This window comes from Dipteris shenzhenensis, chromosome 8 (assembly GCF_047967505.1).
Source record: "Dipteris shenzhenensis isolate YYH24624 ecotype China chromosome 8, Dip_SZ_1.0, whole genome shotgun sequence".
Taxonomy (NCBI): domain Eukaryota; kingdom Viridiplantae; phylum Streptophyta; class Polypodiopsida; order Gleicheniales; family Dipteridaceae; genus Dipteris; species Dipteris shenzhenensis.
The window spans coordinates 36427519-36455450 of NC_141603.1; the positions used below are offsets into that span (position 1 = coordinate 36427519).

Consider the following 27932-nt stretch of genomic DNA (forward strand, 5'->3'; position numbering starts at 1 on the left):
CTGTATGAGACAATATATGATGACATTACGGAGTTCTCTAGGCATGGGGAGATCCTCCTTTAAGGTGACTTCAATGAAAGAACGGGGAGCAAACAAGTTAACTTTGCTTGACTTCGGAGATGACCCCATTAGAGTGCCTGAGATGGACCCGACAGAGCTCGGTTAGTGAGACACTCAAAGGATGCACATGTCACAGGATATGGTCGGCACGACCTGATAATATATGGCCCACTTATCACGGGAGCTACTGACCCACTTGGGAGATGACACAGATCTTTCCCATGCTCAGACACTTTGGTTTCAATGGCCTAGGATGCCGCCACCAGGTCTTTTCCCACGACTCGCTTTGCAGCTCACCGCTCATATGGGAAGATGCCGCAGAATCCATGGTTTGATGATGAGTGCCGAGAGATGGGATTTCACCTCACACGAGAGCAGCCTTTGAGAACCTCACGAAACCAGAGGCACAATGGATCTACCGACGCCTAACATGGCGTAAGAGGTGGGGTTTCTTATCACATAGGATGGATGATGTGATCCGATCTTTTCGAGGAGGTGACTCCACCTTTGCTTGGGGACTCTTGTTGAAGGGGAAGCCAACTATCCCCATCACAGATCATGATGTTTAGCACACCTATGCGACATCCCTCTATGATGTCCCGTCTCAAACACCACCGGACATGTCTTCCCTCCCCAAACCCACCACATGCAGGTTATTCATAGCACAGAATGTGCGAGCTGCTTCATCGAAGAGCCCATGACCACGAAGGGTTACGCACTAAGCATTTCGCACATGGATAGGAGATCCTGACCCCGATCCTAGCACAAATGTTCAATAATGATGTGCAACAGGGCTCCCTACTTGGAGTACCACCACTATTGTACCAATACATGGGCAAAGAGCATTGGGATAGGCTGGGTTTCGGAGGCATCATTACACCCTTCGTCACATCTTCACCTTGCGGGCAATCATCAAGGAGGCGAAGTCAAGATCTCAGCAAATCTATGCATGTTTTGTAGACTTTGGGAAAGCCTTTGATATAGTCCCATGGTTTTGCATGATCGGACAGCTTCAAGAAATGCATATCCCATGAGACATGATATGCAGATTGATGAGCTTATATGAGTCAGAGGGGATAGAGAGCACAATAGGCGTGAAGCAAGAATACCCTCTCTGGGGCTTTCTAGGCCCTCTATGCTATGTGTGTTTATGTTGAGTCAATTAAGATTCATGGCCTTGAGTTGTCCCTCTAAACTAAATGTATTTGGAGTCAATAAGAGGTACTCTACCCTAGGTTGTCCCCCAAAAATGAATGTACTGTCTTTTACTTTGGTTTGATGGTATTGCCACGCAGTTCAGAGTAAGGGGGGGGTAACGATTGCCATGGCCGGTTGCAAGCTGACTGAGAAGTCACTATCACACGGAAGCTGTTGGATAGTTGGACTTGCTCTTTGCAGTATTGCGGTGGAGGGGGGGATTGGTCTACTCCTTGTGTGTTGGGTCTCACACTCTTTGCTCTGAAGGGGGGTATTGGAGATATCATAGCCAAAGAGTGTGTTGATGTGATGTGTTGGTGTGTAGTACTAGGAGATCTAGTACTAGTTGATGTGTGAGTCATGTGTGAGTGCCACGTGTCACTATGCGACTTATCCCATACGCACTTGGTGCAAGTGTGTGAGTGTGTAGCCTATATAAGGCTTGTACTTCACTTGTCATGTCATACTTGATGAATGAATGAAAGCCTTCATGGTTTCTACATTTCTTCACTCCCTAGCCTCTCTCTCTCTCTCACTCACACCATGTTTCTAGCAATTAGCCCTCAACCATCTCAGATAATTTCCCAATTACAAGCCAGAAATTGACAGGAAAACAGTGGGCTCCTAGTGGTCCTTATCTGCTGCGATCTGCTTAAAAACTGCTCCAATTTCTGTTTTGATGGCATGTACTGGGTCGCCTCAGTTGGGGAAACATTTGTACCAAGTTAGGGAGTGATTGGATTTCATTTGCCTTGGAATCTGTTCCAGCAGGTGCAATTTAGGGTTTCCTCTGCCAAAAGACCCTGAAAATTGGCGCTTTTCAGATCTCTGTGTTATATTGCTCTATTCTATCCTGTCTATGCCTAAGTTGCAGCAATCAGTGGCAATGGAACCCTCAAAATCTCGAAATTAGGGCAAACTTCTGACCATCTGCCATGTGGCAGTCATTTCTTCTATCTTGGCCAGTGATAATTACTGATCAGACCTATACAGTACCATGGCAGAGCATTCCCTGTTCAAACAGTGCGTCTGAGCCCAAACAGTGCATATAATCAACCTCTCTGCATAGAGTTATAAACGGGGTCTAAACAATGCTCAGAAAGTGGTTGAGCACGTATGTTTGAAAACTCATCCTTCTTGTATTCTTCCAATTTCTTTTGTAGCATTCAATTTCAGCATCCTGTAGCTTACATACCTCTTTGATAGTGGATAGACATGTTTTGGCATTCCCATCCTCTACTTTCTGCCCTTTAGTCCAAATTATGCTGTATTTCCTGTCTTTGTCCCCTCTGGTTTTCTGATCGGGTGAGCTTTCCATGGCCTCTTTTTTTCTCTGATTTTACTGGTTTTTCTGCTCTTTTTTGCAGGCCCTTCTTGGTTGGACTGCCCACCACCTAAGGGCTGCCCATAGCAACCCTTGAGCTGCCAAGAACACCGCAGCAACTCATGAGAGGGGAGGCTGAACGCCCTGGCGCAAGTACAGCAGCTCACAATGAGCTCACGGGAGCTAAGAGCCCTGGAATCAATCGCCAGCAGCCCCGGGGGCCTTTGAGGCTTTATTTGCAGATCACGGGGGACATTTGGGGCCCTGTTTGCAGGTTACGGGGGGCCTTGGGGCCCTTGTAGCTGAAGGTGGCATAGTAGGTGGCGGGGAGTGGTATGGTAGGTGGCAGGTATTGGTGCAGGTGGTGCAGGTATCGGCGCTGGAGGCCCGATGGCTGGTTGCAGCAGCAGGTTCGTAGGAGCAGCAGGGTGGCCTGCTAACAGCCCGCATGGAGGCTAGAGGGGGGTCGCGACAGCATGTTGGTCGTCTGCCACGCGGGGGCAGGCGGACAGCCCACGGGGGCTAGAAGAGTAGGCAGGGAGGGAGGGGCTGGCGGCGATGGAGGGAGAGGCTTGTTGGGCTGGTGGAGGTGGAGGGAGGAGCTAGCAGAGATGGAGGCGGAGGGGGAGGGGGAGGCGGTGATGGAGACGGGGAAAGGAGGCGGAGGCGGAGGTGGAGGCAGGGAGGGAGGCAAAGGTTGACGCGGGATGGAGGCAGAGAGGAGGCGGGGATGGAGGTGGAAGAGTCTTTTTGGTTTAGATTTAAACTCTTTAATAATTGCTATTCCATCACGATAAACTGCCCATTTACCGTCCTTCTTGTCAGCCTTAACCTTGGCTAATTCCGTTGCCTTATCCTTAAGTTGAGCTCTTGTGAGTTCTTCAGCTAAGTCCCTTTCAGCTTATGAGATTGTCGTAGAACCTTTATACGTAAACCTCATGAGTTGAATGTAATGATGGCATGACCATTATGATCACTAATCCGGACTGCTGTAGTTCCACCAACATCATTAGGATCATAAAGATTGTCATCTCCGTTAGCTGTCCAATCAATAGTAGGCATGGCTGCTTTGACACATGTAAAGGTATCATTGAATGAATCCTCTTCTTTATACCATCCATTTGGGAGCCCCCCAATTCTGATTTTCAGAGCATTATCCTTTCTAGCTGCATGTTCTTTAATCTCTTCTTTAGTATCAGCTTTGTTTGCCTTTGCATCAAACTCCACAATCACTTCTTGCTTGGCTGTCTGCACTTCAGTTTGGACTAGATTCTTAACTGCAGAGAAGCATTGCAAGACTTTACAACCTCTAGTCCTTTTCAAACTTGGATTTGAGCTACTGTATCTGCCAATTGCATCCGCAATTCTCACACTTGATCCTGTAGGAAGCAAATCTGTTCGTTATACCCAATAATGGGTCGGTCAAAACGTCCACCTTGTTCATATATGTGCACATATGAGGAAGGAGTCCTAGCTACAACTGAGGCGTATCGAGCTCTGCTGTCGGAGGTCGTTGGAGTGGAGGGGGTTTTTGACGAAGAGGCTAAGCTAGGCCATTCTTTGCTGGCCATATCTACTATACCCCCTGGCTAAGCTAAACCCCTAGTTGAGATGGGGGTTTAGCTCAGCTAGGGGTTCCTAAATCAATGCCTGCCTACAACCCTGAAGATATAGGCGAACGAGAGGATCTATGAGTGGAGAAGCTAGGCGGGAGAAGTTGAGATGGAGAAGCTAGACGAGAGGGGCTGCAACAGGCTACAACAACGGGAGGAACGGAGGAGCAAGGCGGGAAGAGCTGAGCAAAGGTGCTGAGCGGCGGAGGAGCTGAGTAGAAGGGCTAGGAGGGAGGAGCTGGCGGAAAGAGGGAAAGAAAGAGGACCTGAGCGCGTAGGAGTTGAGAGCTGAGCGGAGGAGTTGCGGAGGAGCTGAGCGGAAGAGCTATGCGGGAGGAGAGAGAGAGAGAGAGAAAAGTTTATTAAAGTCTACGAAAGACCGATGGGTCTATTAGACTAATAGAAAACGTGATACAATGAGCAAAAGGTGGAGCTACCAAGCGAGCATCCTAACCCATGCTAGAGAAAAAAAACCATGTAGACATAGTCCATGCTATCATCATGCATGTCACATATTCATACTCATCTCTGGCATCATCCTCCCTCACAGTAGATGAAATCTGATCCAATACAATACAATACAGTGCAACGCACACGTGAAACGTCAAGGTACACCCTATGTCGGACTAGACAGTGTAGGCAAGAAGCCCGTAATAGATCTCTGTCTGCTGTCTGGGGAAGTAGTTCTAGTTGGCACACACAGAGCTTCTTGTGAAGCTCAATTTCTATCAGGACCACTACCTACGCATCTCCAAGGAGGGTTTCATAATCCTGCCCAGGTGCACTTAGATCCACCTACCACTCACTTAGGATTGCCATTAAACAGTTCCGTGTGTCATCTCACCGACTCCATATTGAGAGCGGACAAGCGCAGGGTCTCCCCAAAGAGAGCTGTATTTGCACATTATGAAGTTGAGTCAGAGGACCACTTTGCCTTCTGTTGCCCGGTCTACTACGATATCCGTGGGCAATACCATTGCCTTTTCAGAGACAGATTCGAGGACCTCTCTAGACTCCTCTCATACCCATATCAGAGGTGCCTTGCCGCTTTCATTCACGAGGCTATCCGACATAGAGAGCATCTCATCAGATCACAAAGACAGGGGCAAGACACCTTGTCTGGTCCATCCCAGAGTATGATCACAGAGTTCTTGCCAGAGCATACTGCCCTCCTGATCACAGATAGCAGAAGAGGCAGAGACCCCGTGACCAAGACGTGGCACACTCGGCATAGGACAAATGCACATTTCACACTAGCTGACATCTCATCTATCTTCAGACCTTGGAGTGTCACTAACAAGGGTTACTGTAGCGCTCGCCGGGCGTAGAGTAGCCACCAGGAGGGCACGACGGAAAAAATATATTGTATCTGTGTCTGTCGAGTCATCTCTCTCGGTGGTAGGGGGCGTGATCTCTGTATCCAGCGGGTCATGTCGATAGTAGCTCCTTTGGTTGGGAGCGATCCCCTCAGAATATGGAAGTGATAGGCTAGACCTCCATCATGTCTGTCCTAGTCAGTCTCCGCACCTTTGGCTCTCTCCCACATCGCCGTCTCATCCTGTTGGCCCACTCAATCCTCATGTCAGCTATGTCCTCCTCCTCAACTCTGCTATGTCTAGGGGTAAACTCAAAAGTGTAAAAATATATAACATGTCGTTGGGCTCGATCTAGTTTTTGTCACACGTGCCAATGCCTCCTCCTACTCTTTGATGCGGCATAGCAAGGTCCCTATATGTCGTGGCATCTCCATCAAATAGAGACCAACACAAACCTTGTCTTGGAAATGAATCAGCGGGGAGAGAGGTCCGAACCCATGTCCATCCTGAAATACGCAATGAATCAGTCGCGGGAGAGGTCCGAACCCGTGTCCATCCTGAAATACGCAATGATATCGTCCTCAGATCTCATAGTATACGGAAGTACACATCAAGTGCTCCTCTGTCTCTACCTCCTCCAAGGTGCATAGTCTACAGATTTGTTGCTCTCTGGGTGTACATGTGGCTCTCCCTGTCTCAACTCTCAACTGATGGGACAAGACCCGCATCTGTCCGATGGCAATCCTCAAGGCATGCAAGACTCGTCTATCCTCCAAATACTGGGGTCTGAGAATCACCCCATGCACCGAGACTCAAAGGAAATGATCTCAGTAGAATTGGATCTTGGTGGGGAACTCCTGTCCCCCCCAAGCCGGCGACGTATGGAGCTGAAGTAGGTCCAACTGTATGATACGGCTGATCTCATCTTGTGGAATCAGGTGGTCAGGGGCATCTAAGCTGTACTGAAATGAGGAGGCGGTCCATCTAGATGTCCTGACTATGAAATCATTTGGATATGCGTGTGTACCAAGCCGTGCTAATTCCCCACTTAGCTAGGCGTATAGACTTCTCTAGTGCCAAAATCTCGGTCAGTTTGAGGATTGCAAGCCAATCTCTACTCTAGTGGACTCTGGCTTCAAATTCTCAGCTCATAATGGGAGCCAGTAAGGCCCCAACCCTGTGCAGATAGGTGACCGTCTCAAAGATGGCATGAACTTGGAGAGGTGTTATACCGAACTTTGTCTGTATGATCTCGTGGGGAACATAGGGTTTTCTCCAAATCCTCCTGGAGCCCCTGATCACCTTCAACCTCTCGAAACGCCACCACTTACTGATAGATCACCTCCCTAGAAGCATACATGGCTGTTGGTGCCCTTCATCGGGGGTCCTAGAAATGTGCCTGGAAGCATAATCTCTCTAGTTAAGCTAGAGCTTCCTGCACTCGAGTGGTGCTTTGGCTTCATGGGTTATCATGAAGACTCGTCCTGCAAAGACTGCCCCTAGGTAGATGTACAATTGTACAATCTCCATTGGCTCCCCTCGGTAAGTGAAGTTGTGTCGGTGAAGAATCGCACGCGAGGTATTGAAGATCATAACCTTGGTCCTCCCAAGATTGACTGCCATCTCTCTCTCTGAAGCAAAACACCTCTAGGACCTCTAGGTGCCACTCTAAGCCTACTGCTGACGAGGATAGGAGGACTATGTCATCTGCATATAATAGTATCTGTATCATCAAATCAGCCAACAACAACCCCTTGCCCCCAAGACAATCAATAAAGGTTGTGATCTTATAGCCCAAAATGAGAGGCCATGAACCTAAGCTGTGGCTACTTGTATCTAGGAGAGGCAAGAGTGGCTCCCTTATTACAACGGTCCTTCTCAATGAGTAGTGCCACCAAATCATCAAACGTGGTAGTGGCAAGGTGAAGTACTTCAAGAGTTTGCTCATCCCATGCATACTCTTCATAAGGACAGCCATCTTATCTTGATCATCAGGCGGGCTTTTCAAACTTGAAAGTTGTTGAGCAAGAGTTTGAAACCTCCCTAGACTATCACTCAACTCATCACTCTCTTCATAAAACTTGAGCTTCAAAAAGACTTTGGAGTTGGTGATTCTATTACCAAACAATGTCTCAAGGTGATCCCAAATCTCCTTAGCTATTGACTAAGTCCACATGATGGATGAGAGAGTCGGCAAAGCAAAAACTCAATGAGGGCAATCGCTTTTGCATTCTACTGCTCCTAAAGCTTGCATTGCTGCTGATCAAGTAATTCAACTTTGTCGTCCTCAACCACACATAAGGAGCAGCTGCATCTTGGTTTGCCATGTGGGAAAACCTTCCCCCTTGAACTTCTCCATGAGCAAAGCACTAGAAGACAATGAAGTCATGATGGCAAAGACCTTGATGAAGGCGGACAGCAAGCTGAGATGAAGGACCAGCAAAGGAATGGGCTGGTCTCGAGCTCCAAAACACAACAGCCAACTCCTTGTGTGCAAAAGGGCATATATAGGTGTCTAGTGGTGCTCTAAATGCCCCAAAATGCAGAACTGAGTGAACCCAAGTCAAAAAACAACATGTAGATGCCCTAAAATGCAAGAATGAGCTCAAGGTGCTGTAGCAGGTCCGAAATCCTCAAAACGTCTCAGCAGGGTGCTCCGACATGCAAGAGCAGGCTGTCCACATGGAAGGCGGCTCCCTTGAATAGCCCAAAGTGATGTAGCAGGCCTCCACAAAGTAAAATGGGTGTTGTAGATGAGCTTGAGGCTAGGAGCAGTCTGAAAAAACTTCTGGTAAAGGCAATTCTGGAGCAGCAACCTCAAAACGACTCGAAAATGAAATAGGAGCCTCAAAGTAGGTCGAAAAAGCCTCGAAATTCTGCAACCAATGCCCAAAGGTGGTCGACTCTGCTGCAGCGGCCTGGAAACCCTAGAATCGGCGTTGAAAAGCTCCAAAACAGCTTTGAAGGTCCACACGTGCAAGCGCTTCTTTAAGGAAGTGCCGAGCAGTAAGGAATGGAGGTGGCTGGCTGTAGAAATAAGCGCAAAAAGGCTGCAAGGAGAGGTGGAAATGAGTGCAGCAGACTGTCGAGAAAGAGGCGGCTATGGCAGAAGACCTAAACAGGTAGGGGCAGCGGAAAGGAGGTGGAATGTGGCAGAACTGAGGCGCCTGAGAGGAAAAGAGCTTGAGAAGAATTAAGGTCTTCTAATATTTTGCTACGCTACTATTTTGTTCACAAGCTTAGTACTTTAGCTTTCAGCAACTTAGTGAGCCCTTTGATTCACACCTTAGTGGCTTGTACAAGTTACCTTTTGGTTTTCCACTTTGTCTCATAGGCCCGCAAGGCCTCCTAGAGACGTTAATACCATAGTTACCAGGGAACCCCGTTCCCCCATGCAGAACGCGTGGAACCCTGTTCCAGAGAAGATGGAACCCTGCAATCCCCCGCATGCCATGCACTCGCCTGAAAAAGCCAGCGACGCATCATATTGCAAAGGGAAACGAAAAGGAGCCGAGATATAGCCATGCTCGACAGAACTGACATCGGAACCCCCAAAATCAGCCTAAGGTCCGATGTCGATTTTGTCAAGAAGGATTAATTTGGGAGGGTCCGATGTCAGTTCTGTCCAGCAGGATGGCGGTGTTGAGCCGGGTGATGGCTGTGTGCATGGCTGCTAAATCATTTGTGCGCATAAGGAGGATACGTTGGCTGCGAATATCAGCAACAGGAAGCCGAGTAGCACATTTTTCCCCGCGGCTGGTTAACGTCGCGGCCCAAGTGATGACGAAGAACAAGAAGAGGAAGACGAAGACGATGGAGTTCTAGTGTGCAGAAAAGATAACGTAGAGCCAAGTGCTGCTGATTACAGGTTCATGAACCTGTTTGGAACGTTCCAGCCAGGGTGTTACCAGGGAACCCCGTTCCGGGGTACCCGGAACCCGTTCCGGACCTAAACCCGGCGTTCCAGGTTTAGGGTTTCCTCCTCAACCCTGTTCCGCGAGCGGCGGCCGCCTTTTTTCCACCATTTCGACCTGCAGCCCTCCACCTGCTCTCTCCCTCCTTCAGCAGCCCGACTCCTCCATCCAGCAGCTCTCCAACTACTCCCTCCGTCCCTCCTTCCATCCAGCTACTCCCTCCCTCCATCGTTCTACTCCCTCCCTCCATCCTTCCATCTACTCCCTCCCTCCATCCATCTACTCCCTCCATCTACTCATTCTTTTCACAATTGGCATATTTTTATATGAATTGATGACATGTCATATGACGTGGCGTTCCAGTCCCCGTTCCCCGTTCCCCCTTCCCGGAACGTTCCCGTTCCGGCACTTGAAATTTTGAAAAATTCCCGTTCCCTGGTAGCTGAACTTAATACATCTCTCTCTCTCTCTCTCTCTCCCCCCCCCCCAATATGAGAAGGGCTGCATCTTACATGTTTCCTCCCTGTTATTCATGGGCTCGTGCCTTAATGCGTCTTCTCTGTACCGAAACCAGCTCTGCCCATTAAAGGCTTTATCAATGTATGCTCGATCGATTGTGCGCCAAGCTTCCAAGAATAGCAGATTTTCTTCAGTGAGAGCCCCTGCATGATGATACAAGAACAACATGACACAGGTCCCCTAATAGACAGGGAGCAGAATATACCCTCAACTATTATTTGTTTTCAAGATTCAATCTCCTACCTGCAAAGTGCAACAGATCCTAATTATTGTGTGCAGGCTACAAAACATTCACTACAATTAGATCATTCACCAGGAGCAATGCCTAAGACAACTCACAGGTTGGAGAAGCAGAATAACTTGAGGGTGTTGCAACCATAATTAACATGGCAGCCATGACAGATCCAATCAGAACCAGAAGACCTTTTTGTTTTAGATTGTGACGCAGTGTTGGAAAAATTGTCATCGATTCACCAGAAGAGGGATAATTTGTAATCTTTAATTGAAGCAGTTGCCACTGCAAATTCTTACAGCACAGATAAACATGCAAAGCACAACCCATGAATCGTTGAAGCCCATTCTGTACATCCTTTAAGACAGGCGAATCATTTTTGGGTTCTGTTAAATTTGTGGCCCTTTTCAGATTATTTCTCCAAAAATACGATGCAGACACGGGTCCTGTTGCTTGCATCACACCATTCTGCCTGACGAAATTCACCTACGTACAACCAAAAAAGCTTCGCAGTTATAAATATGAAGGAAGTCAACAGAGTGAGGCAAATCATTGAAGAAACAAAACAGTCTTTTCGCGTGCATAGTCTATACATCTGTTATCTCAGCCCAGAAATCCATTGTCAAGCAAACCACGTGCGTGATCTTGCCATGGACTCATCATTGATCTTCATGGACACATCAGTAAGATTAATGACGAGTTTACTGTCACATCACTGACATAAAATTCAGACATCCGTTTAAAATATATCAATTGAATCATCAGAGTTCAAGAAAAGGCTATAGCACTGTCCAGCTCACCATCACATGACAATAGATATTTCAATCATCTATTTTCATTAAGAAAAATCAACCGATTTCTTAAATAAAAGGCTTTACCTTGAGCATTTTCCATTGAAAATGTGGGCGCAAATGCAACAACAGATCCACAGGTTGTTTCGTTAAATCTGTGCCCTTCGACAACTCTAGCACCACCTGCAACAATCAAACCAGTTTCAGGCATAGACGATGTGTGCATGAAAACATGGCTGTATGCAGCCATGAAAAAATGCTAGTTGATTGTAAGTATGACAACTAAATAAGCTTATGCAACTTAAACTGATGTGACTAGCAAGAAATCTGTGAGCCTAAAGATTTCCCATGAGATTCCTAACCATCATTAGAAGATCGACCTCACTAACTCCCTCCTTGGAAGACCTGACCTTCCTATTGGTTAACCTAATCACCACTCTGCATGTGAGTCTTTCAGCTAGGCTACACATTGTAGGGGTATGACACACGCCTCTAGTTCCCCAATATGGGGTGTATGAGCACAATGGATTTCAGATTTTGGACTCGTAGGCCTCTTTAGTCTTTTGCATAAATTAATAAATAGGCATGAGGTCAGTAATAGAACGTTGTCGCCCCCTCAAGGGTGCAGTCTTGGTACGTCTCCTAGTCGTAGCTCTGCGTCTAACCAAGGCCACTGTGACCCCCATCGGTCGGGCTCCGACCCTAAACAAGAAGGGGATGTCCCCAAGTGTGATCTGTGAGTCAGGGTCACAGGCTCCGGGTCACGGTCATGTCGAGGTCTCGCCTCGTGGGGGTCTACATGAGAGAGAGAGAGAGAGAGAGAGATATGAAATGAAAAAAGTTTGCATGGGACCTGTTGGGATCTATGGGACTGGAAAAGAACCAAGTACAAAATACAAGGTCCAGAGAGTTGTAGACATAACTCCGTTGTACGAGAAAAATAACATACTTTTGTACTAGGGTAAGTAAACGTTGTAGGCCATTCTATGGCCTGGGGATATATTTTGGGGTGTTTGGTTTGTCTTATGCGGGGCTTTCAATAGGCCGGGACCCACCCCGCCAGTCGCCGGAAAAGCTGTCCACTAAGTGCAAAAGCTTATAGACATTTGAGGCGTGAACCCCCCAGCTGGTGATCGAACCCATGACCTCTCTTGTGGAGGCTGTGAACTTTTGCCACTACGCCACGCACATGCTTGTGCACATAAGTGTACAGATTATATACTTATGTCTATAAGCATGCTTATAGACATTCCGACGTCGGGAAAGAGCTCCGGCGACGCTAGGGCCTGCTACCTACGCTAACGACAGACCAAACACCCCGAAATCTATCCTTAGGCCATTCTATGGGCTATCCATAGGTCCCCCTCATTCCTTGATATGTGCCTTGTAGGCCTAGTTACAGCCAGTTAGGTCAGTTGGTACAATTAGTACATGTACCACTTAGGACAGCTAGGACACTTACTCCAGGTAGGGCACTTTGCCCTAAGGTTTTGCTATGTTGACTCTCTCTTGAGCCTCCACTCAGTTTGTAGCAATTCATTACAGCACCTTGTTTTTTGTCTTCTCTCCTTCATTTTGAGCTTCCGTTTCTTGCCCTAGCCTACAGTGCTATCAAAGCAGGTCAGCGATCCATTTCCCCAACCATTGGCAAGCTCTGCTCACATTTGGAGCCTTTCCCTACTGTATTTTCAGGCTACATCATTAGGTAAGCCTTTGTTGCATTGGTTCTTTCCAATTTCTGCAAAACAGCCCTTTCTTTGCTTCATTTGCATTTTGGAAAGGCCTCGTGTTGCCTTTAGGGGAAATTTTGCAACAAGTACACCTTGAGACAGTAGAGTCTTTTGCAGTGAAAAGCTTTGAAGCTTGGGCAGCGTTTTGCCTTTTGATTTTGAGAGGTTTCCCTTCTCTCATTTGTCTTGCCAGTTGGTGTAGTTGCCTTAAATTTCAGCACCATGACTAGCAGCAAGGATGATTTGTTTGGGATGCTTGGGGCTGAGGACAAGCTTGATGGCACAAATTACCCCATGTGGGCATACATGATGGGGCATGTTTTGGTTGCCAATAATTTGTGGAACATTGTTTCAGGCTTGAGGTCAAACCTACACGTAATGCTGCTTCTAGTGCTACAACCACTACCTCTGGTACTATAGGTACGGCTTCAAGCTCATCTCGTGATGGGTCTAATGCTACTTCTGGAGCAACTGCATCTTCTACTACAAGTATTGTGCCTCCTACACAAGAGTAGATTCAGTGGGATGGTCGTGATACCAAAGCACATGCCTTGATTGCTATTTCAATTAGAAAGATTATTATCCCTCATATCCTATCTTGCAAGACAACAAAGCAAGCGTGGGATCAACTTGCATCCTTATATTAGGTGCGAAAATGAGGCGAGGGTTGCCTATCTCCGCAAGCAGTTGAAGGACTTGAAGCTTGAAGAGGGTGGTAATATGGATGCCTATCTTTCCAGTGTGATGGCTAACATTGATGTTGTGTGTCATTCTCAACTTGTTTCTAATACCCTTGATCGGTTTCCTAACTCTTATCATGGCTTTGCTACTACATGGAGGTTGGTTGCTGGTGGCAATGCCAACCATTATTCCTTTGACCAGCTAGTTGCCCTCTTACTGAAGGAAGAACAAAGCCGTGCAAACCGCAATTCTTCTATGGCTAGTGATCAAGCCTTTGCTGCCAAGCATAAAAGCAAAGGCAAAGGCAAGGTTTCAGCTGGTAAACCCCCTTATTCACATGCTCGTCACTCCCATGATGCTGCTTCTTCGGGGGATAAGAAGAAGAAGAAAAGATGCAACTATTGCAGGAAACCTGGGCATGACGTTTCTGAATGCATCAAGAGAATTGCATCTGAGAAGAAGAAGAAAGAGTCTGGTCTTGTGGTATCTGGTTCTCCTAGTCCAGATGATCGACATGAGTCAGCCAACTTTGCTCAAGACCAACATTGGGCTTTTCTTGTTACATGTCAGTATAATCCTGATAGCTAGCAAGCACATCACTTCCTGTAGGAAATTATTCAGCTCCCTTGAGCATGCATCTCTGGAGGAAACAATCTGAGAATTGCATCTGAGAAGAAGAAGAAAGAGTCTGGTCTTGTAGTATCTGGTTCTCCTAGTCCAGATGATCGACATGAGTCAGCCAACTTTGCTCAAGACCAACATTGGGCTTTTCTTGTTACATGTCAGTATAATCCTGATAGCTAGCAAGCACATCACTTCCTGTAGGAAATTATTCAGCTCCCTTGAGCATGCATCTCCGGAGGAAACAATCACATGTGCCAATAATGCATCATATACAATGAAAGGCATTGGGCAAGGTGCTCTTACTTTTGTTTCTGATGGTCTAGTCACTCTAGAGAATGTGCTTTATGCTCCAAGCATTCGCAAGAACCTCATCTCTATTTCAGCCATAGCTACTTGTGGCTATCAGGTTCTCTTTGATGGTGTTCGCTGTGATGCTACACATGCCTTTACCATGGTGTTGACTGGGATATTGACTAGAGGGCAGACTTGATGCCTATGACAAATGCTTGGATGATGCTGGAGTTGCAGATGCAAATGCATATGCTTTTGATTCTTCTACCATGGTAGATACCCATTTGTGGCATGAGAGGTTTGGACAGCTCAACTTTGGGGCTTTGGTGAAGCTACATAAGAGTGGTCTGGTTGGTGATCTTCCAAAAATGCAAATGCCTTCAAAACATGTTTGTGAACCTTGCTTGCTTGGTAAGATGTACCGTTTTGCATTTCCCAAGGATGGGAGAGTTGGTGCTTCACGCAACTTGTATTTGGTTCATAGTGATGGTTGTGGACCCATGCGGGTTGCAGCTCTTGGGGAATTTTATTACTTTGTCACCTTTATTGATGACTTCACCAAGTATACTTGGATTTTTGCTTTGAAATCCAAATCTGAAGTTTTTGCATGCATCAAGCATTTATTGCCTTGGTTGAGAATGAGTGGGCTGAAAATTGCTCACATTAATACAGATAGGGGGGTGAATATATGTCAAAGGAATTTGCTGATTTTTTTGCCTCACATACATCATCAATGCACTGTGACTTACACACTCCTCAGCAGAATCCCGTGGCTGAGAGAAAGAATAGATCAATCATGGAGATGGCTAGGTGTATGTTGAAAGGCAAGCACTTGCCTAACAAGTTGTGGTTGGATGCCGTTATGTGTGCAAATTACATTTTGAACAGATGTCCCACCAAGGAATTGAAGACCATCACACCTTATGAGGCTTGGATAGGTCATAAGCCCAGGATTTCTCACCTGAGGACTTTTGGATGCTTGGCATATGCACATGTGCCATCTCAAACACGCACAAAGTTGGATGATAAAGCTGTCAAATGCATTTTTATTGGATATACCTCAGAGAGCAAGGGCTATAAGCTCTAGTAGCCCTGCACAGGCAAGTGTTTTGTCAGTAGAGATGTATTTATTGAATCCTCCTCTATGCCTTTGCTGGACTGTCCAAAACAGCCCATTGTTGATGCCCCATATCTATTTGACAGCTTGATGCCTTTGTTTCCGTCAGATGCTCATGATGATGTCACATATGAGGTTGCTCCTCCTACATCTATTGGTCATTTGCAGCCACATGTGCATCATGATATTCAGCCCCATTTACAGCCTGATATGCCTTAGCTTGATCGTGACATTGTGCACATGGCTCTTGACAAGAGAGAGCTGTAATACAGGAGCCCAAAAAGGTCCCCCATTGGCTCCTTGACACATTAAAAGACAGCAAACAAGATACTCCTCTGTCAGCCCGTACTAGAGCAGCTTTCCGCAAAGAGCATGCTAATTTGGCCGCTTGTGCATTGATTGTTGCTAACGCATGCAATGAAGAGCCATTATGCCATTAGGATGCCTTTCAGAATGAATGTTGGTTGAAGGCTATGCAAGCTGAATTGGATTCTATCTATCAATTAACACATGTGACTTGCCTCCAGGCAAGAATGTCATTGGAACTACATGGGTTTATAAGATTAAACGGAAAGCTGAACCACCACTTTCATTGGGAGGTACATCAGCTTGATATTAAGATGCCTTTTCTTCATGGGCTTTTGCAGGAAGAGGTCTATGTTTCCCAACCTCGTGGCTTTGAGGTTGAAGGTTTTGAAAGTAAGGTATACCGCTTAAAGAAAGCCCACTATGGATTGAAGCAGGCACCTTTCATTGGGAGGTACATCAGCTTGATATTAAGACGGCATTTCTTCATGGGCATTTGCAAGAAGAGGTCTATGTTTCCCAACATCCTGGCTTTGAGGTTGAAGGTTTTGAAAGTAAGGTATACCGCTTAAAGAAAGCCCACTATGGATTGAAGCAGTCACCCCGGGTTGGTATTCTAGGATACATGCTCATTTGCTTACACTTGGCTTTCAAAACAGCCCTACTGAGGCTACTCTTTACATCCGCAAGAGTGGGACAGATTTGCTGATTTTAGTACTCTATGTGGATGACATGCTTGTGACTGGGACACATGCTGAGCAAATTGCAGCTTTTAAGCTTGACTTGCAAAAGACATTTCCTATGTCTGATCTTGGTCTTTTGCATCACGATCTGGGCAGTCAATTTGCTAGCAATGAGGGGTGCATTTTGATGTCACAATCCAATTATATTGGACAGCTTTTGCAGCATTTTTAGTTTGAGGATTGCAAGCCAATATCCACACCATTAGAGCCTGGTTTTCGCTTCTCTTCTGAGGATGGCAGCGGTGCATGTGATGTTACCCTCTATCAGCAAGAAGTTAGTTGTTTGATTTATTTATACCATACTAGACCTGATCTTCAGTATGCTGTCTCACAGTTGAGCAGATATATGCTTATCCCCTCTACGCACCATTGGCAGGCTGTGAAGCGTGTCTTCAGGTATCTCAAAGGCACTCAGCGTTTGGGCCTCCTTTATGAGGCTGATTCTTCACTTGTTATGCATGGATTCACTGATAGTGATTGGGCTGACTGTTCGGACACTTGTGTGTCACATAGTGGCAACTGTTTCGTGCTTGGTACTCATGCATCTCTTGGTTCAGCAAGAAGCAGACTACAGTTGCTACTTCTAGCTGTGAAGCTGATTACAGAGCAGCTTTTACAGCCACAGCAGCTGTGAAGCTGATTACAGAGCAGCTTTTACAGCTACAGTGGAGTGTGTTTGGCTCCAAAAGTTACTTGCAGATCTTCATGCATGTCAGACTGCTCCTAGCGTCATCTTCACTGATAATCAAAGTGCTTTGGCTGTTGCACGGAATCTAGTTTTCCATGCCCGCACAAAGCATACTAAGGTTCACTATCACTATGTTAGAGAGAGATTATCAGCAGGTGATATTCAGTTGTCTTATGTTCCCTTTGAAGACAACTTGGCAGATCTTTTTACGAAGGTTCTTCCTCGACCTAAGTTTCAAGCTTTCCGGCAAGTTTTAAACTTAGAACCTTTTGTGACTTGATTTGTTGTACTATGTACAGTCATAGGTTGCTTTATCCCTACAGTATGAACATTTGCAACCATGACACTAGATATTCAGGTATTCTGAGACGTGTCCAGGATACTTCAACTCATACCATGGAGGGGGGTTTGTAGGCCATTCTATGGGCTATCCATAGGTGCCACTCATTCCTTGGTATGTGTCTTGTATGCCTAGTTGCAGTCAGTCAGATCAGTTGGTACACTTAGTACATGTACCACTTAGGATAGTTAGGACACTTAGTCCAGTTAGAGCACTTTGCCCTAAGGTTTTGTTATGTTGGCTCTCTCTTGAGCTTCCACTCAGTTTTGCAGCAATTCATTACAACATCTCGTTTTTTGTCTTCTCTCATTCATTTTGAGCTTCCATTGCTTTGCCCTAGCCTACAAACCTACCCAACTCAATCTGAAGTTACAGAGACAATGAAACAAAATGACAAACATGAAGGACTAAAAATGAGGAAACAAGTAGCAAAGACTATGGACATATATGGTCCTGGAGAGGGCTGCATATCCCTATGAGGCAGCCAGTCTGAAAGACCATAGAGGTCGCTAAGATTCTTCTCGGGGGTAAGTGCTCACTCCTAGACGCTAGGAGTGTATTTCTATGAGTTGCATGGACTTATCATGGTGAGTAGTTGAAGTGCCAAGCAAAATTCTATCAATGACGGAGAATGGGTTGAGTGGAGGGCTAAGCTGAAGGGATAGCTAAGCGATGGGTTAGCGACAAAAGAGCAAAGCGACGGGAAGGAGATTTGATGCTGCGACAGCAACCGCATCAGGACCCTTCTTGCACCAGCCTATCTCACTGCCTCACCAGCCCTCCCCACCTAGCATCGCCAACCCTCAAGCTAATAGCCCGGGCAAGAAGCTTCTGGGTGTATACTCACTTTCTTTGTTGCAACGTTCGTAGAAAGCTTAAAAACTGCTATTGAAATGCGACCTGGGAGCCGTTGCTGTTACGCGGCGACTTGTGGAGCCTGGATGAAACGACTGCTTGGGTCTTTCCCCATCCATACCTTCGCCCCTACCCTCTGTTCCCGTCACGTCGCCATAGGCTTCCTCTCCAGCCTCACCGTCCATCATGGAGGTAGAGATCATCTCCATCCTCCTCTCCAGCCTCTCTGCAGTGGCTGACTGAGGTTAGGGTAATCCTAGTTAACTTAACTGCAATTAGTTGACCTTGGGTTGGTTGACCTTGGTTAGTTGACATTAGTTAGTTGAACCAGTACCCGGTTAGCCTAACCCTGGTCCAATTAACTCAACCTAATCAGACCAGTTTGGTTAGTGTAACCAGACTGGGATCAATCCAACTTCTCTGGTTAGAGCTCAATTCCTAACTAACCAGACCAGAGTTAGTTAGTCTGATTAGTGTAACCAGTCGGTTACTCATCCAGTTACTGTCCCCCAAAAAAAAAAAGGAAAGAAGAGACAGTTGCAGAGTCAGTTTTTGCCTTCAGATTCCACCCATCTGTCAGTCTTTTTACTTTCAAAAAATCAGCATAAAATCTGAGTTTTGCTGAGTATAAAAAGTTGCACGCCTTTGCATAGCAAAAGGGCAAGGCAGCTTCTGCTTCACAGCTCTAGCACTACTTGGAGGGCAGTGTTTGTTTCTCGGGAGAACTGACCTTGACAGCAACCCTTGGTCTGGCAAGAAGGGCTCACATAGCAGCACCTTCGACCCCCACTGTGGTTAAGATTATGCTCTCTCCGGAAGACAAGCAGCAGGTCAAGTGTGAAGTAGAGGTTTTGCAGGACAGGGCCCTGGTGGGTCGCATTGTTGGGCTCGCCCCTTCAAGGAAAGAGGTCAAGGATTGGCTTCAGCCGAGCTTAGCCCTAGGGGCTGACCACATCCAGGAGGTCACGATCTATGGGAGAGGAGTCTTCCTCATGCAGCTGAACTCCCCCGACACCACGGCCTCCCTTGTCGAGCAGAGCCCTATCCTACTAGGCCCTCATGTAGTCTACCTCCTTCCTTGGTACCATGGCTTCACAGTCAAGGACATGGATTCGACTCATCACGTGCCACGATTCCCAGGGATGCTCCGCTTCCTAGGGCTTCCGAAGGAGTACAGATCTATTCTTCCTTCCATAGGGAATTGTTTTGGCACAGTTCTAGCATCTCCGCCACAGGCAACGATTTCAATAGTGGCAGACGACGGGGTACCCCGCCTCCGAGTTATCGCAGAGCATCCAGAGTCCCTCCCAGAGGAGATCCTCCTAGAGAGCTTAGATGGAGGCGAGTTCAGACAGCACGTGGAGATCTCTGGCTTGCTTGGGTAGTGTCTTCGAGGCAGACAGATGGTTCACCTGGCACGGGACTATTTGATGGGCAGGGCCCCTCACTAGAGACGAGCATAGGGAGGCTCAGCGCCGTCTGTCGACCAAGCCCCAGCAGCAGGCGAGGCAGCAACAGACTCAGACACCTTGAATTGAGCACTCCCAAGGGACTTGGACCAAGGTGGAGAAAAAGAAGCCCCCTCCAAATCAGCTCGAAAAAACAAAAGAAGGAGAGTCAAACTTAAAGAGCGCAAGAAGGCACAGACTACTTCTTCCCAGGACACAGGAAGGGGAAGGGGAAGGTGCCAGCCGAGTCTCCAGACCGGACACAGATGGAGGAGGAGAGCTTTTTCGATCTCACCTCGGACCCGCACGTGATAGTAGAGTAGAGTACCCAGGTTCCCGTTCAGCAGGAGTCTGGAGCCCCAATAGAGTAAGCTTCAGAGGTCCCTCCGCCTCCCCGTTGCCCCCCCTGATCCTACCCCCCCACCCCCAGCTGATGTTACTCTCACCTCCCACCCCCCCCCGCCTCTCCTTCTCGCCCCCCCTCCCACCCCCTTACAGCAGCCTCCTCCCTCCCCACCCGCCTCCCGCCCTTTCTCGTCTTGACCTATGGCCTGAGCACTCTTTGACGCGGCCCAGCCCTAGCTTTGCCTCCTCACAGTCAGGGTCATTGGGGCCCTTTTCTCAGCTTCCACGTCCTAAACCCCGCCCTGGTCATCCTCTGCCCAGAGAGTTTTGGAGGCTAGCACCGTGGAACTGTTGGAATTATAGATATAATTCAGCAGTGACCAATGTAATATAATAAGTTAGTTAGGGGCACTTTTCCCTCATTTAGAGGTTTTTCCCCCTAACTGCAGTTAGTTCACTAACTATGGTTAGTGACTACTAAGGTTTTGTCACTATGACAAAACCTTATCAACTCTACTTTGTGTTGTACTCTTTTACACTCTATTTTGCAACTACAGCTTCTAAGCTTTCGACTCTCTCACTCTCTCAAGCTCTCACTCTCTCCATCTCCTTCATTTGGTATCAGAGCAGGTTCTAGGCCTGTGTGCCCTCTGCTCCTTCTTCATACCAGCGCCTTACCTCAAGCTCCAGCCCGCTCCAATCCGTCCGTACAGTCCGTACGACTGTACGGAAGCCTTACGCAGGTGTCGCCATTTGCTGCCGCCGTACATCCTCGTCATCTGCGCCGTACTTCGCCGTACACCGTACAGCGCCGTACACTGTGGCCGTACACCGTACAGCGCCGTACACCGTACGCCGTCGTACCTACCTGTTCACCGTACCTGCGCGCCGTACATCGCCATCTGTACCTGTCGTCGACGTACCAGCCGTACGGTGCCGTACAAATTGTACGGCATCTCCGTACTGTATTCAGTACAGTAAATCTGTACTGAATCTGCTTCAGTACAGCAGCAGGTATCTCCTTGGTTTTGGACAAGAGATTTGGCAGGTGATCTTTGGCAGGCTAAGTTTGCAGACAGCCATTGTTTGGCTAAGTATTCTGCAAGTACATTTGGGACATTTTGCAGATTGCAGACATTGCAATCATTGGGCAAGTTTGAAGCTATAACAAGAGCAAAATTGCAGATTTGTCTGAAATTTGGGGCTTTTGTATTAAAATTGCAGATTTGGGGCTTTTAGCATTTTTACCCCTTTCTGGCTGCAATTTCTAGTCACAAATTGGGGCTTTTGTGTTTGGAGAGCATTTTTTGGAGTATTCAGTACATACTGCCTTTCTTGGAGTGTTTGGAACACTTTTGGCAGATTTTGGAGAGTGTTTTATGCTTGGACAGATTTCTGACAGCTCAAGTGCAGAAATCTAAGTTGCATATACAGCCCGTGCTTGGGTGTGGTTTTTGGGAGTTGTGCATTTTATTCCCAGTAAGGGAATTCAGCTTTGTATCTGCTTCAATTCCTTTTTCAGATATGGCCCATCAAAATCAGAATGATTTTCAGTTCGGTGGTCTTTCTCAGGAAGACAAATTGGATGGTACCAACTACTCCCTCTGGAGTTTCATGGTACGTAATATTCTGATTTCTCGCAATTTATGGGATTATGTCAATGGGGATGAAATCCGACCAGCAGATATTGCACCTGCTACCCCTCCTCACCAAGGAGGTGGAAGAGGTCGTGCACAAGGTGCAGCTGCAGGACAAGTTGTTGGTGCAGCTACAGTTAATACTCCTGAGCAAAAGAGATGGGATTCACGGGATGCCTTAGCCTTGTCTTGCATCTCTCTTTCAGTGAAAAGATCAATCATTCCGCATATCCGGTCGTGTAAGACCTCCAGGGCAGCGTGGGATATTTTGGAAAGCATGTATGCAGCACGGAATGATGCCAGGGTATCTTTTTTAAAAAGAGAGTTGAGCAATACACATATGGAGGAGGGTGACTCCATGTCAGCCCACCTCACTAAGCTACAAGATCTCAGAGAGCAGTTGTTAAACATAGATGAAATTATTCCTGATTCAGAGATGATTACAACCACTCTGAATTCTCTTCCTGAGTCTTATCTCAGCTTTCATACTTCGCTGAATTTATCATTGAGGGGGGGTGCAAATCCTCTTTCTTTTCATGAGCTGATAAGACTTCTGCTTCAGGAAGAGCAGACCAGGAAAAATTTGGCTTCACGTGCAGGTGAACAAGCCATGCTCTCAAAATTCAAATCAAAAACAAAGGGACAGGCAAAAACAGCAGCAAATCAGCCTTCCAGTGGGTCAGGACAGCCTTCACAAAAGGCTAAAAGTGATGCAAGCAAGCCCAAAAAGAAGGGTTTTTGTCACTACTGCAAAAAGCCAGGTCATCACATAGCAGAATGCAAGAAAAGGATTGCAAAGGAAAAGAAAAACAGCTCAGGAATGGCTGTTTCAGATTCAGCCCCTTGTGCATCTGACAGTGGAGATGCTGCAGCCAACTTTGTTGGTCAAGATTATGCCTTTTTATCTTGCATTTCTGATTCTAGGTTGGCTGTTCCAGATGCTCGGGATAGTACAGCTTCTTGCAGTGATGATACATATGCATTTTTGACTTGCAGTTTTGACTCTCCTTCAGATGCATCTGCTTTCAGTGTTGATGAAACACTGAACACATGGTATTTTGACAGCGGTGCATCCAAGCACATCACTTCAAGGAAGTGTCTTTTTACTTCCTTGAATCCACCCCCTGTTGGTAAGAAAGTCACTTGTGCCAACAACTCCTCATATTCAGTACGTGGCACAGGAGAAGTTGAGCTCACTGCAATTGATGGCTCAATTTTCAGACTTTCTGATGTCTTATATGTGCCTGGCATAACCAAAAATCTCCTTTCAGTGTCCACTCTTAACAGAGATGGATTTCAGGTCATCTTTGAGGATGACAAATGTGCTGTCCGGGACAGGGAAGCTAACTATGCCTTAATGTTATCTGGTACTCTGCTGCGTGGGCTTTTTCAGCTTGATATTTTTCAGAAAAGAGCAGCTCATGCTTTGGCAATTTCTACCCCTACAGTTGCCATGCAAAATGCAGAATTATGGCATGCCAGATATGGCCACATGCATTACAACAGCTTAATGACACTTCAGAAATTTTCAATGGTTGATGCATTGCCACCTCTTGAGATACCTCCTCCACATGCCTATGAAGGGTGCATTTTAGGTAAAATGCATAGATTTCCCTTCAAGAAGGATGGTTCAGTTAAAGCTGTTCGCAAATTGCAGCTTATACACAGTGATGTCTGTGGTCCCATGAGGACTCCTTCATTGGGTGGTCATCTCTACTTTGTCACATTTATTGATGACTACTCCAATTTTACTTGGGTTTATGGGCTGAAAAAGAAATCTGAAGTGTTCACAGTGTTTAAACACTTTTCAGCCATGGTTGAAAATGAAACAGGGCTCAAGATACAGACATTACGCACGGATAGAGGTGGGGAATACCTATCTGCAGAATTTGATGCTTTTCTCAAACAAAAGGGTATTGTGCATCAGCTCACAGTCAAGCTGACCCCTCAGCAAAATGGCAAAGCTGAGAGGAAAAATAGAACCCTCATGGAGATGGACAGATGTATGCTGAAAAGCAAACACATGCCTCATAAATTCTGGTTAGAGGGTTTGATGTGTGCCAATTACATTTTGAACAGGGCTCCCACTAAGGCTTTAAAAACAAAAACTCCTTTTGAGGTCTGGAATGACAGGAAGCCTTCAGTGGATCACTTCCGAGTCTTTGGATGCCTTGCCTATGCACATGTGCCAGTTGAATTTAGGCACAAATTGTCAGATAAAGCTATCAAATGCATATTTGTTGGATACAGTGCAGAAAGCAAGGGGTATCGTCTCTACAATCCTGCTACACGCAAAATCATTGTAAGTAGAGATGTGATATTTTCTGAAAATTCAGCTTACACTCAGGCTGATTTTCAAATGCCTTCACCTTCAGAAGATGTCTTTCAAGGGTTGCTACCCCATTAATTTGGGTTCCCCTGCTGATTTTTCTGATCCAAATCAGAATTTACAGCAACCTTCACATGCTTCAGCTCCGCCAAGGGATGTCATGCCTCCTCCACAGGAAGTGGAACAAGTGGTACAGCAAGAAATTGCAGACATACATGCAGCAAAAACAGTCCCAAACTGGCTGTTACAGACTCTCCGAGAGAGTAAACTTGATGCTCCGTTACCTGGCAGGACTCGCAGTGCAGCAAGGCACATGGAAGGTGCTAATTCAGTGAATCAGCATATGCAGGTACTCTCCTTGATGAAGAGGAGCCTGCCACATTTGAAGAGGCACAAGGTAATGTGCATTGGATGAATGCCATGCACGATGAGTTGCAGTCCATTGCAAAAAATCAGACTTGGGATGTTGTGGACTTGCCACAGGGTAAACATGCTATTGGCACACGATGGGTATTTAAAGTCAAACGGAAGCCAGATGGCTCCATTGACAGATATAAAGCCAGGCTGGTTGCTAAAGGCTATGCTCAGAAAAAGGGCATAGATTATGAGGAGACTTTTGCTCCTACATCCCGGATGACTACCATCCGATCAGTAATTGCAATGGCTGCACATTTTGAGTGGAATGTTCATCAGTTGGACATCAAAACAGCCTTCTTAAATGGGGACTTGCTGGAAGAGGTGTATGTCAAACCACCTCCGGGTTTTGGAATTACAGCAAATGCACTTCAAGTCTGCAAGCTTAATAAAGCTTTATATGGGCTGAAACAGGCCCCTCGTGCATGGTATGCCAAGATACATGCCTTTTTGACCAGCAAGGGGCTGCACAATAGTCCTACTGAGAGCACCCTCTACATCAAGATGGATGGGGGGGAAATATTAGTCATCCTTCTTTATGTTGATGACTTACTGCTCACAGGGTCCAATGACGACAAAATTGCAGATTTCAAAACTGATTTGCAGACCCACTTTGATATGTCAGATTTGGGGCTGCTTCACTTTTATTTGGGGATCCAGTTCTCTCATGAGAGACGTGGCACTGTTATGTCTCAGTCCAAGTATGTTCAGAAACTCTTGGACAGATTTAACATGCAAGAGTGTAAGCCCATATCTACTCCTATGGAACCGGGGCTGAAACTCACAATGCATGATGCAGGAGAATCAGTTGATGCCACACTTTACAGTCAAGCTGTTGGATGCCTCATATATCTCTGCAATACTAGGCCTGATATTCAGTTTGCAGTATCTCAGGTGAGCAGGTACATGCACAGCCCCAAAACTATGCATTGGCAGGCAGTTAAGCGCATCTTCCGTTATTTGCAAGGCACCAAGTCTTTTGGCTTACTATTTCCCAGGGGGGGTGACTTGCAGATGCATGCCTACAGTGATTCAGATTGGGCTGGTGATTATGACACTAGGCAGTCCACTAGTGGCAATTGTTTCTTTTTGGGAAAATCTTGCATTTCATGGCTGAGCAAGAAACAATCTACAGTGGCTACCTCATCATGTGAAGCTGAGTACAGGGCAGCTTTCACAGCAACAGTTGAATGTGTCTGGCTGAGACGTTTATTTGCTGATCTTCATCTGTCTTTGGAGGGTCCTTCTCCAATTCTCACTGATAGTCAGAGTGCCATTGCAGTGGCAAAGAATCCAGTGTTTCATGCTCGCACGAAGCACATTGAGGTTCACTATCACTACGTCAGAGAGAAGTTGCATGCAGGAGAGATCAGTATGATCTTTGTGTCCACACATGACAACGTTGCAGATATTTTCACCAAAGCACTACCACGTGAGAAGTTCGAGGCATTTCGCAGTGCCCTGAACTTATATCCGTTTGGTGATTGATCAGCCTTGTACATGACATTGGCACTGCAGGGGGGTGTTGGAATTATAGATATAATTCAGCAGTGACCAATGTAATATAATAAGTTAGTTAGGGGCACTTTTCCCTCATTTAGAGGTTTTTCCCCCTAACTGCAGTTAGTTCACTAACTATGGTTAGTGACTACTAAGGTTTTGTCACTATGACAAAACCTTATCAACTCTACTTTGTGTTGTACTCTTTTACACTCTATTTTGCAACTACAGCTTCTAAGCTTTCGACTCTCTCACTCTCTCAAGCTCTCACTCTCTCCATCTCCTTCAGGAACTACCTAGAGATTCCTGACAGATACCCGCTTGCTCTAGAGGTGTCAGTCTTGATTTTACAGCCCCAAAAAGGGGGTTCCATAGGAGTGTACGGCTCTTGCACTCGTCCCTTCTGGGAATTTCACTTCTCAGCTAGTGGGGAGGAGTAGTGGACCCCCACGCTGTTTGATCTGATGATGGGACAGCAGATGTTCAGCATGATGGAGGAGTGGCTAGGCCCGCAAGGGAGGGAACTGTGGGTCTCCCATGGGAAGACTACCACTTTTCACTTGGGTTTTTCTGCAGATAGACGGGACTTGGGAGCAGCTATTTGTGTGCTTCGCCTAGGAGGTTCAGCTTAAGCAAGCATCATACTGGACGCTACAACAGTGCATGGATAGGCTTGGAGTCGAGGCCGCCTTCTTGATGCAGTGGGCCATCAAGGTAGGCATCGAGCCAGTTACGCCACTAGTTCGGCGTCGAGTGGATTTGGACTACTCCCCCTCCAAACCACCGGCGAAGTCACAGAAGTCAGAGGTTGTAGTGCAGGCTCCTTCGCACAGGAGAGCCTTGTTTTCCACCCCCCCGCCTCCCCATGAGTTGGACCCTGGTGAGTTGGAACATGCACGAACTCCACGATCGAACACGTCAGCAACCCCAGCACTTGTTACTTCGCCAGGAGTTACAAAGAGCAGTGGTTCGCAAGGCTGTGGATTTCCTTTTGGTACAAGAGCGTGTGTTTTTGCCTCAGACATCAGACGTAGACGCCACCTCCTTCCTGGGAGAGGCCCGGAGATCTGGTCTCCCGCAGTGGGAAGGAGTGGAGGGGTTTGCATTTCAGTCTCCCAGGCGGTTGCATCAAAGGTGTATGAGTAGGGGGAGCTCATTACAGGTAAAGCAGTCTGAATGGGATTACAGATGGGAGATCCCAGGATTGGGATCCTGAACGTGTATGCCCCAGCTTGTAGACAGCAACGTCCGGCCTTCTGGAGGCGCTTGACCGATTGTCTCCCGGATGTAGACTCGTGAATTGTTGGAGGGGACTTCAACAATCTTGAGTTCGGAGAAGACAAACAAGGGGGTGCTACTTTCTTCGAGACCTTTGTGGGAGCCCTCGACGGGGCTGCTCCAAATGTAGCACAATCGGCGAGTGGTCTGAGAGGGTAGTCCCTGCAAGAATGCTTGTGGAACCCCCTCTATGCATGGCCCAATCTCCTATCCAGCCTCTCAAGCAATCCATCATGCTAACGCTGGCCAAAGGAGAAACTAAGACTACCAGGGGTCCTAGAGAACTCAGCCTCCCTCCAAGGGTCCATGCCGCAGACTGAAAAGATAAACTGCTCCCAAGTGGGTTTAAATCCCAGATGCGTTGCTGCAAGAGGAGGAGGTGCAGCAGGTCATATCGGAGATTTGGCAGCAGCCATAGGACACTCCAAAGGGTGGCTGGGCATCCTGGACAGAAGTCAGAGGTTGTAGTGCAGGCTCCTTCGCACAGGAGAGCCTTGTTTTCCACCCCCCCGCCTCCCCATGAGTTGGACCATGGTGAGTTGGAACATGCACGAACTCCACAATCGGACACGTCAGCAACCCCAGCACTTGTTACTTCGCCAGGAGTTACAAAGAGCAGTGGTTCGCAAGGCTGTGGATT

The 27932-nt window shown here is 46.9% G+C and overlaps 1 protein-coding gene across 5 annotated transcripts in view; it reads right to left on the bottom strand.

Moving 5' to 3' along the window:
• The window catches only part of LOC147899447 (carboxyl-terminal-processing peptidase 2, chloroplastic-like), a 156963-nt gene that overhangs the window by 113078 nt on the left and 15953 nt on the right, over positions 1-27932 (bottom strand). For all 5 annotated transcript variants that reach the window (XM_087378393.1, XM_087378392.1, XM_087378394.1 and 2 more), the window contains exons 3-5: positions 11054-11149; positions 10283-10661; positions 9937-10086 (exon numbers count right to left, since the gene is read on the bottom strand). In XM_087378393.1, the coding sequence (XP_087234519.1) occupies positions 9937-10086; positions 10283-10661; positions 11054-11149 (625 nt within the window). The remainder of the gene's footprint in view (positions 1-9936; positions 10087-10282; positions 10662-11053; positions 11150-27932) is intronic.